The 19,014-nt window shown below is 46.6% G+C and overlaps 1 protein-coding gene across 4 annotated transcripts in view; it reads right to left on the reverse strand.

Moving 5' to 3' along the window:
* Positions 1-3,110: 3,110 nt before the first annotated feature.
* The window catches only part of LOC311132351 (pumilio homolog 1-like), a gene marked incomplete at its 3' end in the record, with an annotated part of 47,230 nt that continues 31,326 nt past the window's right edge, over positions 3,111-19,014 (reverse strand). For 3 of the 4 annotated variants that reach the window (XM_084165598.1, XM_084165599.1, XM_084165597.1), the window contains exons 16-24: positions 15,291-15,533; positions 14,883-15,150; positions 11,796-11,925; positions 11,212-11,346; positions 9,806-9,943; positions 8,867-8,992; positions 7,418-7,539; positions 7,095-7,287; positions 3,111-5,542 (exon numbers count right to left, since the gene is read on the reverse strand). In XM_084165598.1, coding sequence (XP_084021724.1) covers positions 5,411-5,542; positions 7,095-7,287; positions 7,418-7,539; positions 8,867-8,992; positions 9,806-9,943; positions 11,212-11,346; positions 11,796-11,925; positions 14,883-15,150; positions 15,291-15,533 — 1,487 coding nt within the window. The remainder of the gene's footprint in view (positions 5,543-7,094; positions 7,288-7,417; positions 7,540-8,866; positions 8,993-9,805; positions 9,944-11,211; positions 11,347-11,795; positions 11,926-14,882; positions 15,151-15,290; positions 15,534-19,014) is intronic. The other variant, XM_084165600.1, reaches the window with a different exon arrangement.

A 19,014-nucleotide genomic window follows, 5' to 3' on the forward strand; every position in this document is an offset into this window, starting at 1 on the left:
ACCGACTGACCCAGTCTGTGGGAGAATCTCAATTGCATCCCCTCTCCTTCTCAAAACAGTGAAGTTAAACATTGTGTTTGAGCTCTATACTCCAGCAAATCTGACCACATAGTGAATAGGTCAAGCTACCGAACGTCTCCTTTTATTCAAGGGTATTTTTAGGCATTATGTGTTTTACCATTTTAAGACAATAGCACTTTTGCATCCAAGATGGACTGTGGGCTATATTTACACTGGGCTATATCTCTCCCGGTATGGAGGATAAATTGGTACCAGCTGGTGAGGGGGTTCTGGATGCGCGTGAAGCATCGGATGGTTCCAGGAGACTCACGCATTCCTAACAGTTCGCATCCTCGCGATTCCCGATGACATCATCCCCATCCATCGCTCACCGCATGGCGTTTCCCCTACCCCACCCCTTCTTCACACCCTCCGGTTACCGGAGAAGCCCCAGGGTCTCTCACCCATCCTCAACGGACAGGACCCCGTTAACTCCAGGCCGGCCCTCACCTCAGTATCTGAAAAAGACACCAACACCCGCATATATACACAGGGCAGCCAATCGAAACCCCACCGCAGTAGCCTAAAAAGGCTCGAGCTGAATTACTGGGGGACGGATGTGAGTTAGCGAAACAGACGTCACAAGAGCAGTTCACCAAACAGCCCATAATAACCTCAATCAGAACAGACCCGCTAATTACACACAGCTCGGAGTACAGCCTCCCCGCCGTCTCGGAGACACAAATACCCCGGAGACTGGGGCCGCGAGATAGACACGAGAGGCTCGCGACCAAATGTGGGTCGAGTCCAACATTTACTACCGGACCACGGAGCAGCAGACACACACACACACACACACAAAGCTACCTCATTAACCACTAACACCACACACATTTCAAAACCATAGCCTATCAATATCCTATGCTATGGAACCCTAGATCCCGGTTTTCCCAGTCCATCGAGGTGATTCATTGGTATAAATGTAACAATACCTCAGTAGAATACACAAAGGACCCGGCAGTCTCGTGCCCTTACCAGCGCGGAGTGAGCGAGCAGTGCCGCGATGAGCGCCATCAAACAAGGCGGCAGCTTCATGCTGTGGATGGGGGGCGCGAGCCTTCACGGGGAAACAAAAGCGCTTCTCTCCTCTCTCGGTATTCGGTAGGCAGTAGTTTCCAACTTCAGAGCGCACCACACCTCCTCCCGAACATCCGTCTGGCGTTTTATTAATCCGTCTCCGTAAAACGCTAAACCCTCGCGTGTCCTCTCTCCGGTAATAGAACCAGGTTTAAAAGGATGGGAGACTCCTTCCTGCGAGGGAGGCACTTTTCTCTTTGTCCCCCTCTTTTGGACTTTATGTGCTCGAGACCTGATAGATTTACTACCAGGAGACGCCAGCCCTCAGCTCTCTGATGTTCCGTATGGCGACGCGGGTCGGCCTGGGAGAGAGAGGGTTTTCACTATAGTTACCACAGCCACAAAGTAAAAACGGTGAATATCGTAAAACTGCATGAAAACAAATATTAGCTTTTTGGTCTTAATTCAAGGCTAGGGTTCGGCATAAGGTTAGCAGTGTGGTGAAGTATAAAATAAGACATTTAAGAGAAATTGTAGAAATAGGCGGAGTTTATGACTTTGTGGCTGTGGTAACTAGGGACGAGCCTGGTAGAGTCAGTCTGGCAGAAGGAGGTGGTGTGTGTGTGTGTGTGTGTGTGTGTGTGTATCAGGAGGAGGAGGAGGAGGAGGGGGGGGGGGGGGGATCTCCTCTGGTGGGCGAGGCGAGGATGCCCCCTGCAGCCCGAATAGGCACCCTCAGGCTCTTCCATCCCCGCCCCTGACACACACCTCCCAACGAAACAGCACCGGGGGCCGAGGTAGGGCGCATTCTACACTGCAGGGCGCAGCTCCAGTAGGTTATAGGGGGCGTGTCTGTGTTCAGTGGGTCTCCGGTGTGCTCGAGACCACCCAGACCATCTGGCTACTGGCCCCGTTTTCCAACCGAAAAATAATAACCGAGGGCTTTCACGCCAACATATCAACTAATTCTACAGGGTCGCGTTCAGTAGCCTAGACAATTTTTTAAAACATTTATCAACTTGAACTTGCCCAATGAAGGAGGGTCAATCAATTGCGATGTGTTTATAAACGTTTTTCTATGTTGCCTATTCTCTACCACTGAATAATGACCCAGACTGACCTCTTTTCCCATTCCATCATATTGAGGTGAGCTGACATTGGCCTATCATTATTGGGCATGTGAGGGCACGTTCCCATGAGACCTCCCCCTTCTCCTGCCATTTTGTCTCACATGTCCTTTGTATACAGAACAGTCGAGCAGGGGAAGGACAGGAGGTAGACACTTTCTATTGAAACACAACGCTAATAAATCAGATTTTCTACAGGAGTGTCTTTTGATTTAATGGTTTGGTTAAATATTTAACAAATAATTGTAAGAAAGGCCAATTTAAAATGAAATTATTACAAGTAAGCCTATTAGAAAACACCACAATTAGGCCTATACAAAGTCTTTCCAGATTCCCTTCCCCTAATACAAAGTAGCCTCATCAAGTCTGCTGTTGTTGGTTTGTTTTTTTCCACCAATTGGTCTTTTGACCAATCAGATCAGCTCTTTTGCCAATAATTGGGCAAAATATCATAAATTGGGCTGCCTGTGTAAATGCAGCCAGTCTGAAAAAAAAAAAAAGATTCCCTTCTTGGATGACAATAAAATTCAACTATTATATTCTTCTATAGGATTATTGGCTAGATCTGTTTTATCATGATAGGCTAATCAAATCACTCTGCAGTGAAAGGGCTATATGTGTACTCTTAAATGATCAAACCAATCAATGAATCAATAGAAACCAATCAATCATTTCAGATAATGAATCATCCTAAATGTCACTAGGTGGCAACCACATATCACAATTATTGTGTAAATCAGGGTTTTCCAAACTGGGTCCTTGTGCCTTAGGACCTGTTGTAAATATTTCCTCAATAAAGCAGTTATCAGCTTAAATCAGTGCTAGTAGGACAAGTGACTCTGCATTCTCGGGGGTGGTGAGGATGTTACCCAACACAAATCACAGACAAACCACTCCAAACCACAGTTCAAATTTTGAGTTTTTTTGTTCAGTTTTGTTTCAAAATAAAGAATCACACATCATTGTTTAGAGAGACAATCTACAACAGGAGATACAAAAAAATAGTTGCCCAGGCAACAAGCACACACAGGTTTCTGTTAGAGTTATACACATTATGGTTACAGGTGGTGCTTCTATTCAGATACACAAGGCTCGCAGCTCCAAATGTACACGTGCTGCTGCCCACCGCCGCCACAATAGTCATGGTTACAGACGGCAAGACAGGAGACGCCCGGCCTTTACCGGGGGACATGGACATTATGATACATCACTTTTACAGGAATATTATAGGTCAAAAAAACAAAAGCACACCACGCTCCTCAACTCTTTTGTACAACCCATGGTTTCACTGTGCCCTGAGAGAGTGGAGGGGTTCAAGGTAGACTCAGCGATATGACGTAGTACACAGTGGAGCTACTTCCTGCTTCCAGACATCAGTAACAACACAAATCATATATCCCAAGACTGCCAACTGACGGCTCTTCTCAATGTGGGCGTCATGCCTCAAGAGAAGAACCAATAGTGGTAGTCTTGGCAGATTTGAAATAGGCCGTTGTTGATGTCTGCAAGCCGGAAGTTGCCCCGGTGTGTACGATGTCATATCACTGAGTCTACCTTTAAACTCAAACCCCCTCACCCCATCCACTAACCTTAGACAGGGGGAAAGCATTCCTATAAAAGATCTAAAAAAACAAACAAATAAAGCTTCAAGTTAAAGCAGACATGACTACAAACAGTGTGTCCTGTGGTGGCGGTTACAACCCCCAAACTATACTACAAACATCTTGCGTGTTCTGTAATAATAATGTTTTGACTGCTACAGCACAGGCGGAAACCAAAGTCACTTTATCAGTTGTTTATGCTTCAGTCAGACGCCACGTCTCTCTCTCTCTCTCTGCATTTTAAATAGACTTGAAGTGTAAAAAGACTTGCTTCACTACTGACATGTTGGTGAACCACGTCTCGTTGATTTCAGTGGATTTGTTTCAACTGTGGCTACTGGACGTTTAGTAAACGGACACGCAGCGTTTGCACTGTAGTTCGGGGGTCAGGGAGGAGGTGAGTTCTGTTGAAGCAGTGAGTAGAAGTTAAAACCAGAGGGTGAGGGGGGTTGAGGGCTTTGTACAAGTACTACGCAGTATAGAAAGGGCTTTTCAAAACAAAAAATTTGATATTACAATTTACAATATACAACAACTCATGTCACAACGAAGGATGTGAGAATATACACTGAAATGCACAAGAGCTTTTGGAAGAATTTTTTAGAAGAATTTTTTTTTTTTTTTTTTTTTTATATCGTCCGATACCAAAAACGGTTGTAAATCACTTTTACATTACAAGGGTTTACAAATGTACAATTATACAGTCAGAAATATGTGTTCACTACTAGGATACATTATAGATAGTCAACAGCAAAAACCAGAAAAACTACAAAGTTTTTTATATATATATATGCAAAGGTCTACACCAAGTATACACTCTATATATATATATATACACACACATATATATAGAGAGAGAGAGATGGAAGCAGGACCGGAAACTAATCTCCCATGCTAAATGATCTGCTGGTAAGCGCATGGCTTGTGTCTGTTTGTGACTATGATTCGGTGACGACGTCAGTCAAATTAAATACGTTTGTTCCATCCCATAATAGCGATATGACATAGAACTGTGTATGCCACAGCAGTAGCAAAAAAAAAAAAAAGTGAAATGATTCTAGTTTATTCAAAAGACGAATAAAGAAAAAAGAAAAAAAGGGGGAGAAGTAACGGAGGGTCGGGACGCATCTCACCCCCCCCCCCCTCTAAACTAACCAAGGCTTCCTTCCTGTTCAGACACAGGCTCCTACCAATGGGTTACCGTGGCGATAAGAGTGGGAGGGGAAAAGGAGGGGGGTTGGAGTAGGTAAAGAGGGTTCTACATGATGTCATTGTGGGTAGGGCAGTAGTTTACATTATCTAATTAAGAGGGGAATAGAGGGGGTGGGGGGTATAGGGTGGTAGGGTGTGGGATATAATGGGGTAGTAGTTAACATTATGTCAATTTTCATGTAGGTTATATAGGCTAGGGCTTATGATATAAAAATACATGACATTCCAACACAACTTCAGCTGCGCACAGAGGGTGGCCGTCCTACATGTTGAATCACCCACCGTTCCTCCACACTCAGCCGGTGATCTACTGAGCACGGCCGACGTTCCTGTTGCTCTGTCTTGTCCCTAAGGGTTAAGGTGTAGTGAACAAGGGGTTGGAAGGGTAGTAGTTTACATGATGCCGTTGGGAGGGCCACAGAGAGGACCCAAGTCCACTCCATTCTTCATGTAGTATTTCTCCAGCTTTGCCAGGATGTGTTTGCCATACGTATATTTCCTCAGAGTGGAGATGTGGGGCCGGATCTGAGGGGTGAGGTTGGGCAGAGAGAGAGAGAGAGAGAGAGAGAGAGAGAGAGAGACGGAGACAGAGAGAGACAGACAGACAGAGAGAGAGGGAGAGGGAGAGGGAGAGGGAGAGGGAGGGAGAGACAGAGAGAGAGAGAGAGAGAGAGACAGAGAGAGATAAGTACACACACAATTGCAGACACATCTATTCATATTCACTCTCTTTCCCTCTCTCACAGACAAACTCATGCGCCCTTAAAAAAATGAAGGGTTAAAAAGGTAGATGGAATGTCTGGTACACTCCGGAATTATCAGAAGTCATTCATGAAATAGATGAGGCTTGGGTCAAGGCCAGGAACACAGGTTTAGGCCCCGTCTGGAAAGCTTTTCAGCAACTGAGGAATCATTGTGTAAAACAAATCTGAAAGGCTAAATCTGATTATTATGTAACCGATTGTAATGGGAACACGGTTAATTCAGGAAAACGGTCAAATCCCTTAAGGGTTCTACTTTCTCCTCTCTGCCACAAGTTCTATGCCTATTCACAATGATATTGGGCTGGATGCTGACAGAGCATCCCAAACATGCTCAATGGGTGACATGCCTGGTGAGTATGCGGGCCATGGAAGAACTGGGACATTTTCAGCTTCCAGGAATTGTGTACAGATCCTTGTGACATGGGGTCGTGCATTATTATGCTGAAACATGAGGCGATGCCGGTGGATGGATGGCACGACAATGGGCCTCAGGATCTCGTCACGGTATCTGTGCATTCAAATTGCCATCGATAAAATGCAATTGTGCTTGTTGTCCGTAGCTTATGCCTGCCCATACCATAACCCCACCATGGGGCACTCTGTTCACAACGTTGTCGTCAGCAAACCGCTCGCCCACACATTGCCATACACGTGGTCTGCGGTTATGAGGCCGGTTGGACGTACTGCCAAATTCTCTAAAACGACGTTGGAGGCGGTTTATGGTAGAGAAATTAACATTACATTCTCTGGCAACAGCTCTGGTGGACATTTCTGCAGTCAGCATGCCAATTGCACACTCCCTCAAAACTTGAGACATCTGTGGCATTGTGTTATGTGATAAAACAACACATATTATTTTAGAGTGGCCTTTTATTGTCCCCAGCAGAAGGTGCAACTGTTTTAATGATCATGCTGTTTAATCAGCTTCTTGATATGCCACACCTGTCAGGTGGATGGATTATCTTGGCAAATGAGAAATGCTCACTAACAGGGATGTAAACAAATGTGTACACAAAATTTGAGAGAAATAAGCTTTTTGTGCGTATGGAACATTTCTGGGGTCTTTTATTTCAGCTCATGAAACACGGGACCAACACACTTTACACGTTGCGTTTATTTATGTTCAGTGTAGTTTGGGTGCATTTGTAAAAGAGACCTAGATCTCAATATGTCTTCTTTGTTATAAAATAAAGGTTAAATACAAATAAAAAATAATTTCACTCACTCAAACTACTTCAAACACTCACTCAAACTACCTCAAAACACTCACTCAAACTACCTCAAAACACTCACTCAAACTACTTCACACCTACCTTGTGCATGACGATCTTTCTCTGTGTGGGTTCGGCCACGTCAATCATTTTCTGCACCACGTAGTTGGCGTACTGGTCCTTCATCATGGTGTACAAGGCACTGTGGGGCCCCTCCGTCAGGATACACACCTCGTCTATCAACACGGCCCGCTCCGCACGCGACGCATGGCTCACACACTTCTCCACCACGTTACTGCAGAGAGAGAGGAGGTTGGTTAGTACACTGCTACAACAGGTTAACTGTAACTTTGTGACAACCGAAGATGTCAAAATGGCTTATAAATCAACGTGATTAATTGATGTGTGTGTGTGTGTGTGTGTACCTGGCGAACTTGTGTTGGCTGAGCCCCAGTACGTTTCCTCTGATCTCAGCTACTATCTTGCTCTTATCCTCCGCTCTGCCGTGTTCCAACACATGCTGGATCACATAATTACCATACTGGTCCTAGCAGAGAGAGAAAGAGAAGGAGAGGAGAGAGAAAGAGCAGAGTTTTGCATTTACGTTAGCTACTTGGCAAGGCTGAGCATTTACGTTAGCTACTTGGCAAGGCTGAGCATTTACGTTAGCTACTTGGCAAGGCTGAGCATTTACGTTAGCTACTTGGCAAGGCTGAGCATTTACGTTAGCTACTTGGCAAGGCTGAGCATTTACGTTAGCTACTTGGCAAGGCTGAGCATTTACGTTAGCTACTTGGCAAGGCTGAGCATTTACGTTAGCTACTTGGCAAGGCTGAGCATTTACGTTAGCTACTTGGCAAGGCTGAGCATTTACGTTAGCTACTTGGCAAGGCTGAGCATTTACGTTAGCTACTTGGCAAGGCTGAGCATTTACGTTAGCTACTTGGCAAGGCTGAGCATTTACGTTAGCTACTTGGCAAGGCTGAGCATTTACGTTAGCTACTTGGCAAGGCTGAGCATTTACGTTAGCTACTTGGCAAGGCCGAGCATTTACGTTAGCTACTTGGCAAGGCCGAGCATTTACGTTAGCTACTTGGCAAGGCCGAGCATTTACGTTAGCTACTTGGCAAGGCCGAGCATTTACGTTAGCTACTTGGCAAGGCCGAGCATTTACGTTAGCTACTTGGCAAGGCTGAGCATTTACGTTAGCTACTTGGCAAGGCTGAGCATTTACGTTAGCTACTTGGCAAGGCTGAGCATTTACGTTAGCTACTTGGCAAGGCTGAGCATTTACGTTAGCTACTTGGCAAGGCTGAGCATTTACGTTAGCTACTTGGCAAGGCTGAGCATTTACGTTAGCTACTTGGCAAGGCTGAGCATTTACGTTAGCTACTTGGCAAGGCTGAGCATTTACGTTAGCTACTTGGCAAGGCTGAGCATTTACGTTAGCTACTTGGCAAGGCTGAGCATTTACGTTAGCTACTTGGCAAGGCCGAGCATTTACGTTAGCTACTTGGCAAGGCTGAGCATTTACGTTAGCTACTTGGCAAGGCTGAGCATTTACGTTAGCTACTTGGCAAGGCTGAGCATTTACGTTAGCTACTTGGCAAGGCTGAGCATTTACGTTAGCTACTTGGCAAGGCTGAGCATTTACGTTAGCTACTTGGCAAGGCTGAGCATTTACGTTAGCTACTTGGCAAGGCCGAACACTTGTTTCAACAAGTTTCAAGCTCTAGCAGTTTTCAGCCAAAACCACAATCCAGAATGTCAGTGTGATGACAATGTCCTCATCTTGACACCAGCAGATGCATTTTTAACAACAGTTTTGCAACAAAATGACCGGTCAAACCGGCAGCGTTTTTTTTTTTTTTTACCTGCACCAGTTGTTCAGTGTGTTGGTGCAGCTCCTCCAGAATGGACAGGGTCTGGTCTGGAAGGCAGTGTTCTAGAATACGCTGGATCACTCTACAACCATAGGGGTGGGTGGAGAGGGCAAACACCTGCACAGAGACACACACACACACACACACACACACACACACACACACACACACACACACACACACACGTTATACACCTGCGGACACACACACCTACACCTTAAACCTTTGTTCACTCATTCACACACCCGGCTCCCACACACACACACCCGGTGCCCGCCCACACACACACACACACACACACACACACATGTTATACACCTGCGGGGACACACACCTACACCTTAAACCTTTGTTCACTCATTCACACACCCGGCTCCCACACACACACACCCGGTGCCCGCCCGCCCGCCCACACACACACACACACACACACACACACCAGTGAAAGACAGATGAAAGTCCATTCCTGATAACCTACCTAACCAGCTAGACAAACAATCACTAACATTTACACAACTGACTATCTGATGGGTAGGAATGAAAAACACAGGGAAAACATGTGTGGAAATTGGTACCATTGTAAAAATCCAAGAGCCCAATCAAATGTGACTGACATACAGACAATCTTTGTGTATGCTAAAATAACCATTTATAGTGCATTAGCTCCCTCTTTAAAAAACACAAGCTTTATGCTAATGTTGACATTTAGTCAGTGGATAGAAGATGGCTGCCGCTGCGCTGCTGTTTCCATTACCATGGTGACCCACCTGTCCCCTGTGGGAGATGATGATGATGGTGTGTGTGTGTGTGTGTATGGTGGTGTGTGTGTGTGTGTGTATGGTGGAGTGTGTGTGTGTGTGTGTATGGTGGAGTGTGTGTGTGTATGGTGGAGTGTGTGTGTGTGTATGGTGGAGTGTGTGTGTCACCCACCTGTCCCTTGAAGGCGTCTATGATGAAGTGTAGTGCGTGGGGTTGAACACACTCGATACACTTCTGCACCACGTGGTTCCCGTTCTGATCCTTCACACACTTCAACACATGGCCGTCCAGCTCCCGTACCATCTCACTCTGCAACACACACACACACACACACACACACACACAGGGTTAGAGATAAACACACAAACGCACAGGGTTTCAAACACATGGTTACACACACACAGAGATACACCAAATACTTTTGAGGTCAGATATCTGCATTTTCTAAACGCAGACCATCAAAAAAAAATCTGCATTTTAAACCATTTCACCTACATTTCATATTAAAAGTCAAGTCTTTTTTTGCTTCATTAGAGTGATCAGGGATGTGCATCTATAGTTTTCCTTCACAGAAAATACATTAGTGCAACACGTTCGGCAGAAAATAGCTTCATTTTCATCAGATGACAACAGAAGTGCAACGCTATTTGGCTGGCAGTCACACAAGTAGGTTAAATGAGCTTACAATGAAATAGCAAGGTATTTTTTTTTGCAAAAACGATGCATGGCCATCATATTTCTAATGTTTTGCTTAAAGTTAATCTTGCATTTTACTGGAGAAAAGTAGCTACACAGAGAAAAGTACCAGAGAAAAGTAGGCTACACAGAGAAAAGTACCAGAGAAAAGTAGCGACACAGAGAAAAGTACCAGAGAAAAGTACCAGAGAAAAGTACCAGAGAAAAGTAGGCTACGCATCAGAGCGCTGTCTGCTGATAGAACGCCCGTTCCTGAATTGTCATCAGAGTGGAGAAATGCAACTGAAGCAGAAAATTAGTCTGATGCCGAGCAAAAATTACAATAAGAAGCATTTTAGTGTATCTTATGCGTTTTACCTTTTTTCTTCTGCGTGATCAAACAAAGAATTCTGAGTTAATGTGACCCTTGAGATGTCTGGCCTTGTGGTTCTATGAGTGCTTATTTTGTAATAACCAGGAGTAACAGTCGGACACTTACAAGCCTTTTTATCCTCTTAAAACAACAGCTACCGGCTACATTTGACATTTTAGTCATTTAGCAGACGCTCTTATCCAGAGCGACTTACAGGAGCAATTAGGGTTAAGTGCCTTGCTCAAGGGCATATCGACAGATTTTTCACCTAGTCGGCTCGGGGATTAGAACCAGCGACCTTTCGGTTACTGGCACAACGCTCTTATCCACTAAGCTACCTGCCGCCCTCTTTACAAGCTGCAAGTCATTTAAAGCTACTGTAGCAGGAGTCAACACGCACCTCAATTACTGTTCATATTCACACAAACAGTCTCCAGTTGGCCTTCGCTTTGAGGCTTCTCATACACAGACATGGACAATGTGCGTGCGTGCGCACGTACGTACACACACACGGCAGTTGAATACATACTATAACTTGTTGGTCTGAGGGGATGAACTCCAGTGCCTTCTGTATGACTCTACAGCCGTACATCTGTAGGGCCAGAGACAGGACATGACCCCGGATCCTCTCTGCTACAGCCAGCTTCTGGTCCACACTGCCAAACTACACACACAGAGAGACAGAGAGAGACAGAGAGACAGACACAGAGAGAGAGACACAGAGAGAGAGACACAGAGAGAGAGACACAGAGAGAGAGAGGGACAGAGCGAGAGACAGAGAGAGAGAGAGAGAGAGGGAGGGACAGAGCGAGGGACAAAGCGAGAGACAGAGAGAGAGACAGAGAGAGAGAGACAGAGAGAGAGAGGGAGGGACAGAGCGAGAGACAGATGGAGAGAGAGAGAGACCAGTTAACACACTTTTAGATGATGATGTAGCAAAACACACAACCAATGTTACACACAGAGAGACAGGCCTGTTACAAATCAGACAACTCAAAGAACTTCTGGAGAAAGTACCTGGCAAAAAACAACAACGTAAATACCCCCCCCCCCCCCCCCCCCCCAATATTTGGAAGATGTTCTTAATGTCCGGTATCCTCAGTGTACACACACCTCAAAGAACTTCTGGATGACATAGTTTCCGAAGACGTCGACCATGAGTTGGTAGGCAGCCTGGAGGATCTCACTAAAGACCAGCTGACGCTCTGCTGAGCTGGCCCTCTCCAACTTCAACTGGATAAACCTGGAGATTCACAACACTCCTCGATTAATGTTCTTCTATTTACCACATAGGGATGTAGAGAGAGATGAGAGAGAGAAATATCTAAGAGACAAGGCAAGAAGGGCCTTCTGCGCCATCAAAAGGAACATAAAACATGACATCCCAACGAGGATCTGGCTAAAAATACTTTTAGCAGTTATAGAACCCATTGCCCTTTATGGTTGTGAGTGGCAGCAAGGCTTGGGGGGGGGGGGGGGGGGGGGGGTCCACTCACCAACCAATGAGATGAGAGAGCGAGCGAGCCGTGCTGGCTGAACTCCATGATGTGTGTCTCTACGTCTCTCTACCTGCTGCCATGCTGGTCCTGGCTGAACTCCATGATGTGTGTGTCTCTACGTCTCTCTACCTGCTGCCATGCTGGTCCTGGCTGAACTCCATGATGTGTGTGTGTCTCTACGTCTCTCTACCTGCTGCCATGCTGGTCCTGGCTGAACTCCATGATGTGTGTCTCTCTACGTCTCTCTACCTGCTGCCATGCTGGTCCTGGCTGAACTCCATGATGTGTGTGTCTCTACGTCTCTCTACCTGCTGCCATGCTGGTCCTGGCTGAACTCCATGATGTGTGTGTCTCTACGTCTCTCTACCTGCTGCCATGCTGGTCCTGGCTGAACTCCATGATGTGTGTGTGTCTCTACGTCTCTCTACCTGCTGCCATGCTGGTCCTGGCTGAACTCCATGATGTGTGTCTCTCTACGTCTCTCTACCTGCTGCCATGCTGGTCCTGGCTGAACTCCATGATGTGTGTGTCTCTACGTCTCTCTACCTGCTGCCATGCTGGTCCTGGCTGAACTCCATGATGTGTGTGTCTACGTCTCTCTACCTGCTGCCATGCTGGTCCTGGCTGAACTCCATGATGTGTGTGTGTGTCTCTACATCTCTCTACCTGCTGCCATGCTGGTCCTGGCTGAACTCCATGATGTGTGTCTCTCTACGTCTCTCTACCTGCTGCCATGCTGGTCCTGGCTGAACTCCATGATGTGTGTCTCTACGTCTCTCTACCTGCTGCCATGCTGGTCCTGGCTGAACTCCATGATGTGTGTGTCTACGTCTCTCTACCTGCTGCCATGCTGGTCCTGGCTGAACTCCATGATGTGTGTGTGTGTCTCTACGTCTCTCTACCTGCTGCCATGCTGGTCCTGGCTGAACTCCATGATGTGTGTGTGTGTCTACGTCTCTCTACCTGCTGCCATGCTGGTCCTGGCTGAACTCCATGATGTGTGTGTCTCTATGTCTCTCTACCTGCTGCCATGCTGGTCCTGGCTGAACTCCATGATGTGTGTGTGTCTCTACGTCTCTCTACCTGCTGCCATGCTGGTCCTGGCTGAACTCCATGATGTGTGTGTGTCTCTATGTCTCTCTACCTGCTGCCATGCTGGTCCTGGCTGAACTCCATGATGTGTGTGTGTCTCTATGTCTCTCTACCTGCTGCCATGCTGGTCCTGGCTGAACTCCATGATGTGTGTGTGTCTCTACGTCTCTCTACCTGCTGCCATGCTGGTCCTGGCTGAACTCCATGATGTGTGTGTCTCTATGTCTCTCTACCTGCTGCCATGCTGGTCCTGGCTGAACTCCATGTGTGTGTGTCTCTACGTCTCTCTACCTGCTGCCATGCTGGTCCTGGCTGAACTCCATGATGTGTGTGTGTGTCTCTACGTCTCTCTACCTGCTGCCATGCTGGTCCTGGCTGAACTCCATGGTGTGTGTCTCTACGTCTCTCTACCTGCTGCCATGCTGGTCCTGGCTGAACTCCATGATGTGTGTGTGTCTACGTCTCTCTACCTGCTGCCATGCTGGTCCTGGCTGAACTCCATGATGTGTGTGTGTCTCTACGTCTCTCTACCTGCTGCCATGCTGGTCCTGGCTGAACTCCATGATGTGTGTGTGTCTCTACGTCTCTCTACCTGCTGCCATGCTGGTCCTGGCTGAACTCCATGATGTGTGTGTGTGTCTCTACGTCTCTCTACCTGCTGCCATGCTGGTCCTGGCTGAACTCCATGATGTGTGTCTCTCTACGTCTCTCTACCTGCTGCCATGCTGGTCCTGGCTGAACTCCATGATGTGTGTCTCTACGTCTCTCTACCTGCTGCCATGCTGGTCCTGGCTGAACTCCATGATGTGTGTGTCTACGTCTCTCTACCTGCTGCCATGCTGGTCCTGGCTGAACTCCATGATGTGTGTGTGTGTCTCTACGTCTCTCTACCTGCTGCCATGCTGGTCCTGGCTGAACTCCATGATGTGTGTGTGTGTCTACGTCTCTCTACCTGCTGCCATGCTGGTCCTGGCTGAACTCCATGATGTGTGTGTCTCTATGTCTCTCTACCTGCTGCCATGCTGGTCCTGGCTGAACTCCATGATGTGTGTGTGTCTCTACGTCTCTCTACCTGCTGCCATGCTGGTCCTGGCTGAACTCCATGATGTGTGTGTGTCTCTACGTCTCTCTACCTGCTGCCATGCTGGTCCTGGCTGAACTCCATGATGTGTGTGTGTCTCTATGTCTCTCTACCTGCTGCCATGCTGGTCCTGGCTGAACTCCATGATGTGTGTGTGTCTCTACGTCTCTCTACCTGCTGCCATGCTGGTCCTGGCTGAACTCCATGATGTGTGTCTCTACGTCTCTCTACCTGCTGCCATGCTGGTCCTGGCTGAACTCCATGATGTGTGTGTCTCTACGTCTCTCTACCTGCTGCCATGCTGGTCCTGGCTGAACTCCATGATGTGTGTGTGTCTCTACGTCTCTCTACCTGCTGCCATGCTGGTCCTGGCTGAACTCCATGATGTGTGTGTCTCTACGTCTCTCTACCTGCTGCCATGCTGGTCCTGGCTGAACTCCATGATGTGTGTGTCTCTACGTCTCTCTACCTGCTGCCATGCTGGTCCTGGCTGAACTCCATGATGTGTGTGTGTCTACGTCTCTCTACCTGCTGCCATGCTGGTCCTGGCTGAACTCCATGATGTGCCCAGCGATCTCTCTCAGCTGCAGGTTGGGGTAGCGGTTGTTCCTGAAGTCTTCCAGGAGCCGGCTCCGCCCTGACGGCATCATGTCCGACATTCCGTAGCGTAGCCGTGACGACGGGAAGAGCTGGCTGCTGGGAGAGAAGAGGGAGGAGCCAGAACTCGCGCTGCGATACTTCGCCTCCGCCCCTGGAGCAGCAGAGATGAAACGACCGCTGCCATTGGTCAGACCTCCTGTGGAAGGGTTCAGAGGAGGGATGGTTAGTGCTGATTGGACAACATAATAATAATAATAACGATGATAAAATGTTATAACCCCCAAAATACACGGCAAGTTTTATGTCAGCATGGTAACAATAGACCTTGTCACTCACCCAGGTTGAGGTTGGATGAGGAGCTGTGATTGGACAGAGAGGGGGGTGGAGTTAGGGAGTGGGAGGGGCCTTGGTTGGGCAGGGGCATTCCGACCGGCCCGGGGGAGGAGCTAAAGCCCAGGGTTCCGTTGTAGAACCCCCCGTGGCCAATGGGAGTGAGGCTGGACTGCGTGCGTTTGTACAGGTCACTACTGCCGGTCAGAGAGTCACGACGAGAACTGCTGCCACCGCTGGAGTTAGCCACTGGAGAGAAACAGAGAGACCATTAACACACACATATATATATACACACATACATACATATGTATATACACATATATATATATATATACATACACATACATACATACATACTTACATACATACATACATATATATATATATATATATATATATATATATATATACATATATATATACATACACAAAAAACAACCATTGCTGTCACTAGTGTTGGCCGGTAGAGAGAGCTATACACACATACAGTGCATTCAGAAAGTATTCAGACCCCTTGACTTTTCCACATTTTGTTACGTTACAGCCTTATTCTAAAATGGATTAAATTGTTTTTCTCTCATCAATCTACACACAATACCCCATAATTACAAAGCAAAAACAGATTTTTAGAAAAAATTCAAAATGTATAAAAAATAAATGAAATATCACATTCACATAAGTATTCAGACCCTTTACTCAGTACTTTGTTGAAGCACCTTTGGCAGCGATTACAGCATTGTGTCTTCTTGGGTATGACGCTACAAGCTTGGCACACCTGTATTTGGGGACATTCTCCCATTCTTCTCTGCAGATCCTCTTAAGCTTGTATAGACAGGTGTGTGCCTTTCAAAATCATGTCCAATCCATTGAATTTACCACAGGTAGACTCCAATCAAGTTGTAGAAACATTTCAAGGATGATCAATGGAAACAGGATGCACCTGAGTCTCATAGCAAACGGTCTGAATATTTATGTAAATAAGGTATCGTTTTTTATTTGTAATACATTAACAAAAATGTCTAAAAACCTGTTTTCACTTTGTCATTATGGGGTATTGTGTGTAGATTGATGAGAAAAAAAAAAGTTTTTCATCCATTTTAGAATAAGGCTGTAAAGATAGCTAGCTACACTAGACTGCTAAGTTAGTTAGCCAGCTAGCTAGCTACACTAGCCAGTTAAGTTAGTTAGCCAGCTAGCTAGCAAGGCTAATTCAGGCTATTTTGCTGTGCTCCCCGCGACCTTGTCTAAAACAACTCCATATTAAAACAACAGTCTACCTGTTGGTTGATCATTGTAGCCTACTCCTCAGTTAGCCAACTTCATTTCGTAATTGTAATTCCATTTTGCATCGATTAGAAATCAATGGTGAAGAAAGGCACTGGAGGGAATAGCGTTTGTTTTACGGGCTCCTGACCAATTGTGCTATTTTGTGTATTTTTTTTGCGATGATCTTAACTTATTTTGTACATAATGTTTCTGCCATTGTTTCCTATGACCGAAAAGAGCTTCTGGACATCAGAACTGTGATCACTAACCTTGATTTGAAAGAGGACTTCTACTTCAATGAGTCGGAGGATAAATACATGTATTATTCCAGACCAGGAACAAATCCCCGACACTCGAAGGAGGAGGAGACGGTGCAATAGAGGCTAGCGTTTGGGATACCTGACAAGACTACGTCAGAGAGTGGACAAAAAAATCGCCTCTACCCTCCATTCTATTGGTGAACGTGCAATCACTGGAGAATAAACTGGATGAGCTCCGTTCGAGACTGATCTGAAGAACTGTAATATCCTATGTTTCTCAGAGTTGTGACTGAACGAGTACATTGTGAATATAAATCTAGCTGGTTTATCTTTCGGCATGACAGATCGGCAACATCGGGGAAGCTCAGGGGAGGGGGTGTCTCTTTCTTTGTTAACAACAGCTGGTGTGCAATCTCTAATATTAGGAGGTCTTGAGGTTCTGTTCACCTGTGTTAGAATACCTAAATGATAAGCTGTAGACCATAATATTTAAAAAGAGAGTTTTGATCTATATTTTTAGTAGCTGTCTATTTACCACCACAAATCGATGCTGGCACTAAGACCATACTCAACGAGCTGTATAGGTCATAAGAAAATACACACCCAGCGGCGCTCCTAATGGCCAGTGACTTTAATGCAGGAAAACTGAAATCCGTTTTACCGTATTTCTACCAGCATGAGGTGAAAAAACTCTAGATCACCTTTACTCCACACACAGACATGCATAAAAAGCTCTCCCTCCCTTTCGCAAATCTGACCATAACTCTATCCTGTTGATTCCTGCTTACAAGCAAAAACTCAAAACAGGAAGTACCAGTGACGCGCTCAATATGGAAGTGGTCAGATGAAGCGGATGCTAAGCTACAGAACTGTTTCTCTAGCATAGACTGGAATATGTTCTGGGATTCATCCAATGGCATTGAGGAGTTTACCACATCAGTCACTGGCTCATTAATAGGTGCATCAACAACGTATTCACCACAGTGACCGTACGTACATATCCCAACCAGAAGCTATGGATTACAGGCAACATCTGCACTGAGCTAAAGGCTAGAGCTGCCGATTTCAAGGAGCGGGACACTAATCCGGACGCTTATAAGAAATCCCGCTACAACCACCAAATAACCATCAAACACGCAAAGTGTCAATACAGGACGAAGATCGAATCGTACTACACCGGCTCTGATGCTCATTGGATGTGGCAGGGCTTGCAAACTATAACAGATTACCAGACGAGATAAATACATTCTATGCTTGCTCCGAGGCTAGCAACACTGAACCATGCATGAGAGCACCAGCTATTCCGGACGACTGTGTGATCACGCTCTTCGTAGCCGATGTGGGTAAGACCTTTAAACAGGTTAACATTCACAAGGCTGCAGGGCAAGACGGATTACCAGGACGTGTACTCAAAGCATGCGCTGAGCAGCTGGCAAGTGTCTTCACTGACATTTTCAACCTCTCCCTGACCTAGTCTGTAATACCTACATGTTTCAAGCAGACCACCATAGTCCCTGTGCCCAAGAATGCCAAGGTAACCTGTCTAAATGACTATCGCCCCGTAGCACCCACATCTGTAGCCATGAAATGCTTTGAAAGGCTGGTCATGGCACACGTCAACACCATCATCCCAGACACCCTGGACCCACTGCAATTTGCATACCGCCCAAACAGATCCATAGATGACGCAATATCTAGTACTCTCCACACTGCCCTTTCCCACCTGGACAAAAGGAACACCTACGTGAGAATGCTGTTCATTGACTACAGCTCAGCGTTCAACACCAGTGCCCTCATCACTAAGCTAAGGACCCTGGGATTAAACACCTGCAACTGGATCCTGGACGGGCCGCCCCCAGGATCCGCCACGCTGACCCTCAACATGGCGGCCCTTCAGGGGTGCGTGCTTAGTCCCCTCCTGCACTCCCTGTTCTCCCACGACTGCGTGGCCGCGCACGAGTCCAACACCATCATTAAGTTTGCAGACGACACAACGGTGGTAGGCCTGATCACAGATGAAACAGCCTATAGGGAGGAGGTCAGAGACCTGGCAGTGTGGTGCCAGGAAAACAACCTCTCCCTTCAACGTCAGCAAGACAAAGGAGCTGATCATGGACTACAGGAAACGGTGGGCCGAGCCCGCCCCCAATCAACATCGATGGGGCTGTAGAGGAGCAGGTCGAGAGCGTCAAGTTCTTCTG

This window comes from Coregonus lavaretus, assembly GCF_964263955.1.
Source record: "Coregonus lavaretus genome assembly, chromosome: 7".
In the NCBI taxonomy this organism is placed as follows: Eukaryota; Metazoa; Chordata; class Actinopteri; order Salmoniformes; family Salmonidae; genus Coregonus; species Coregonus lavaretus.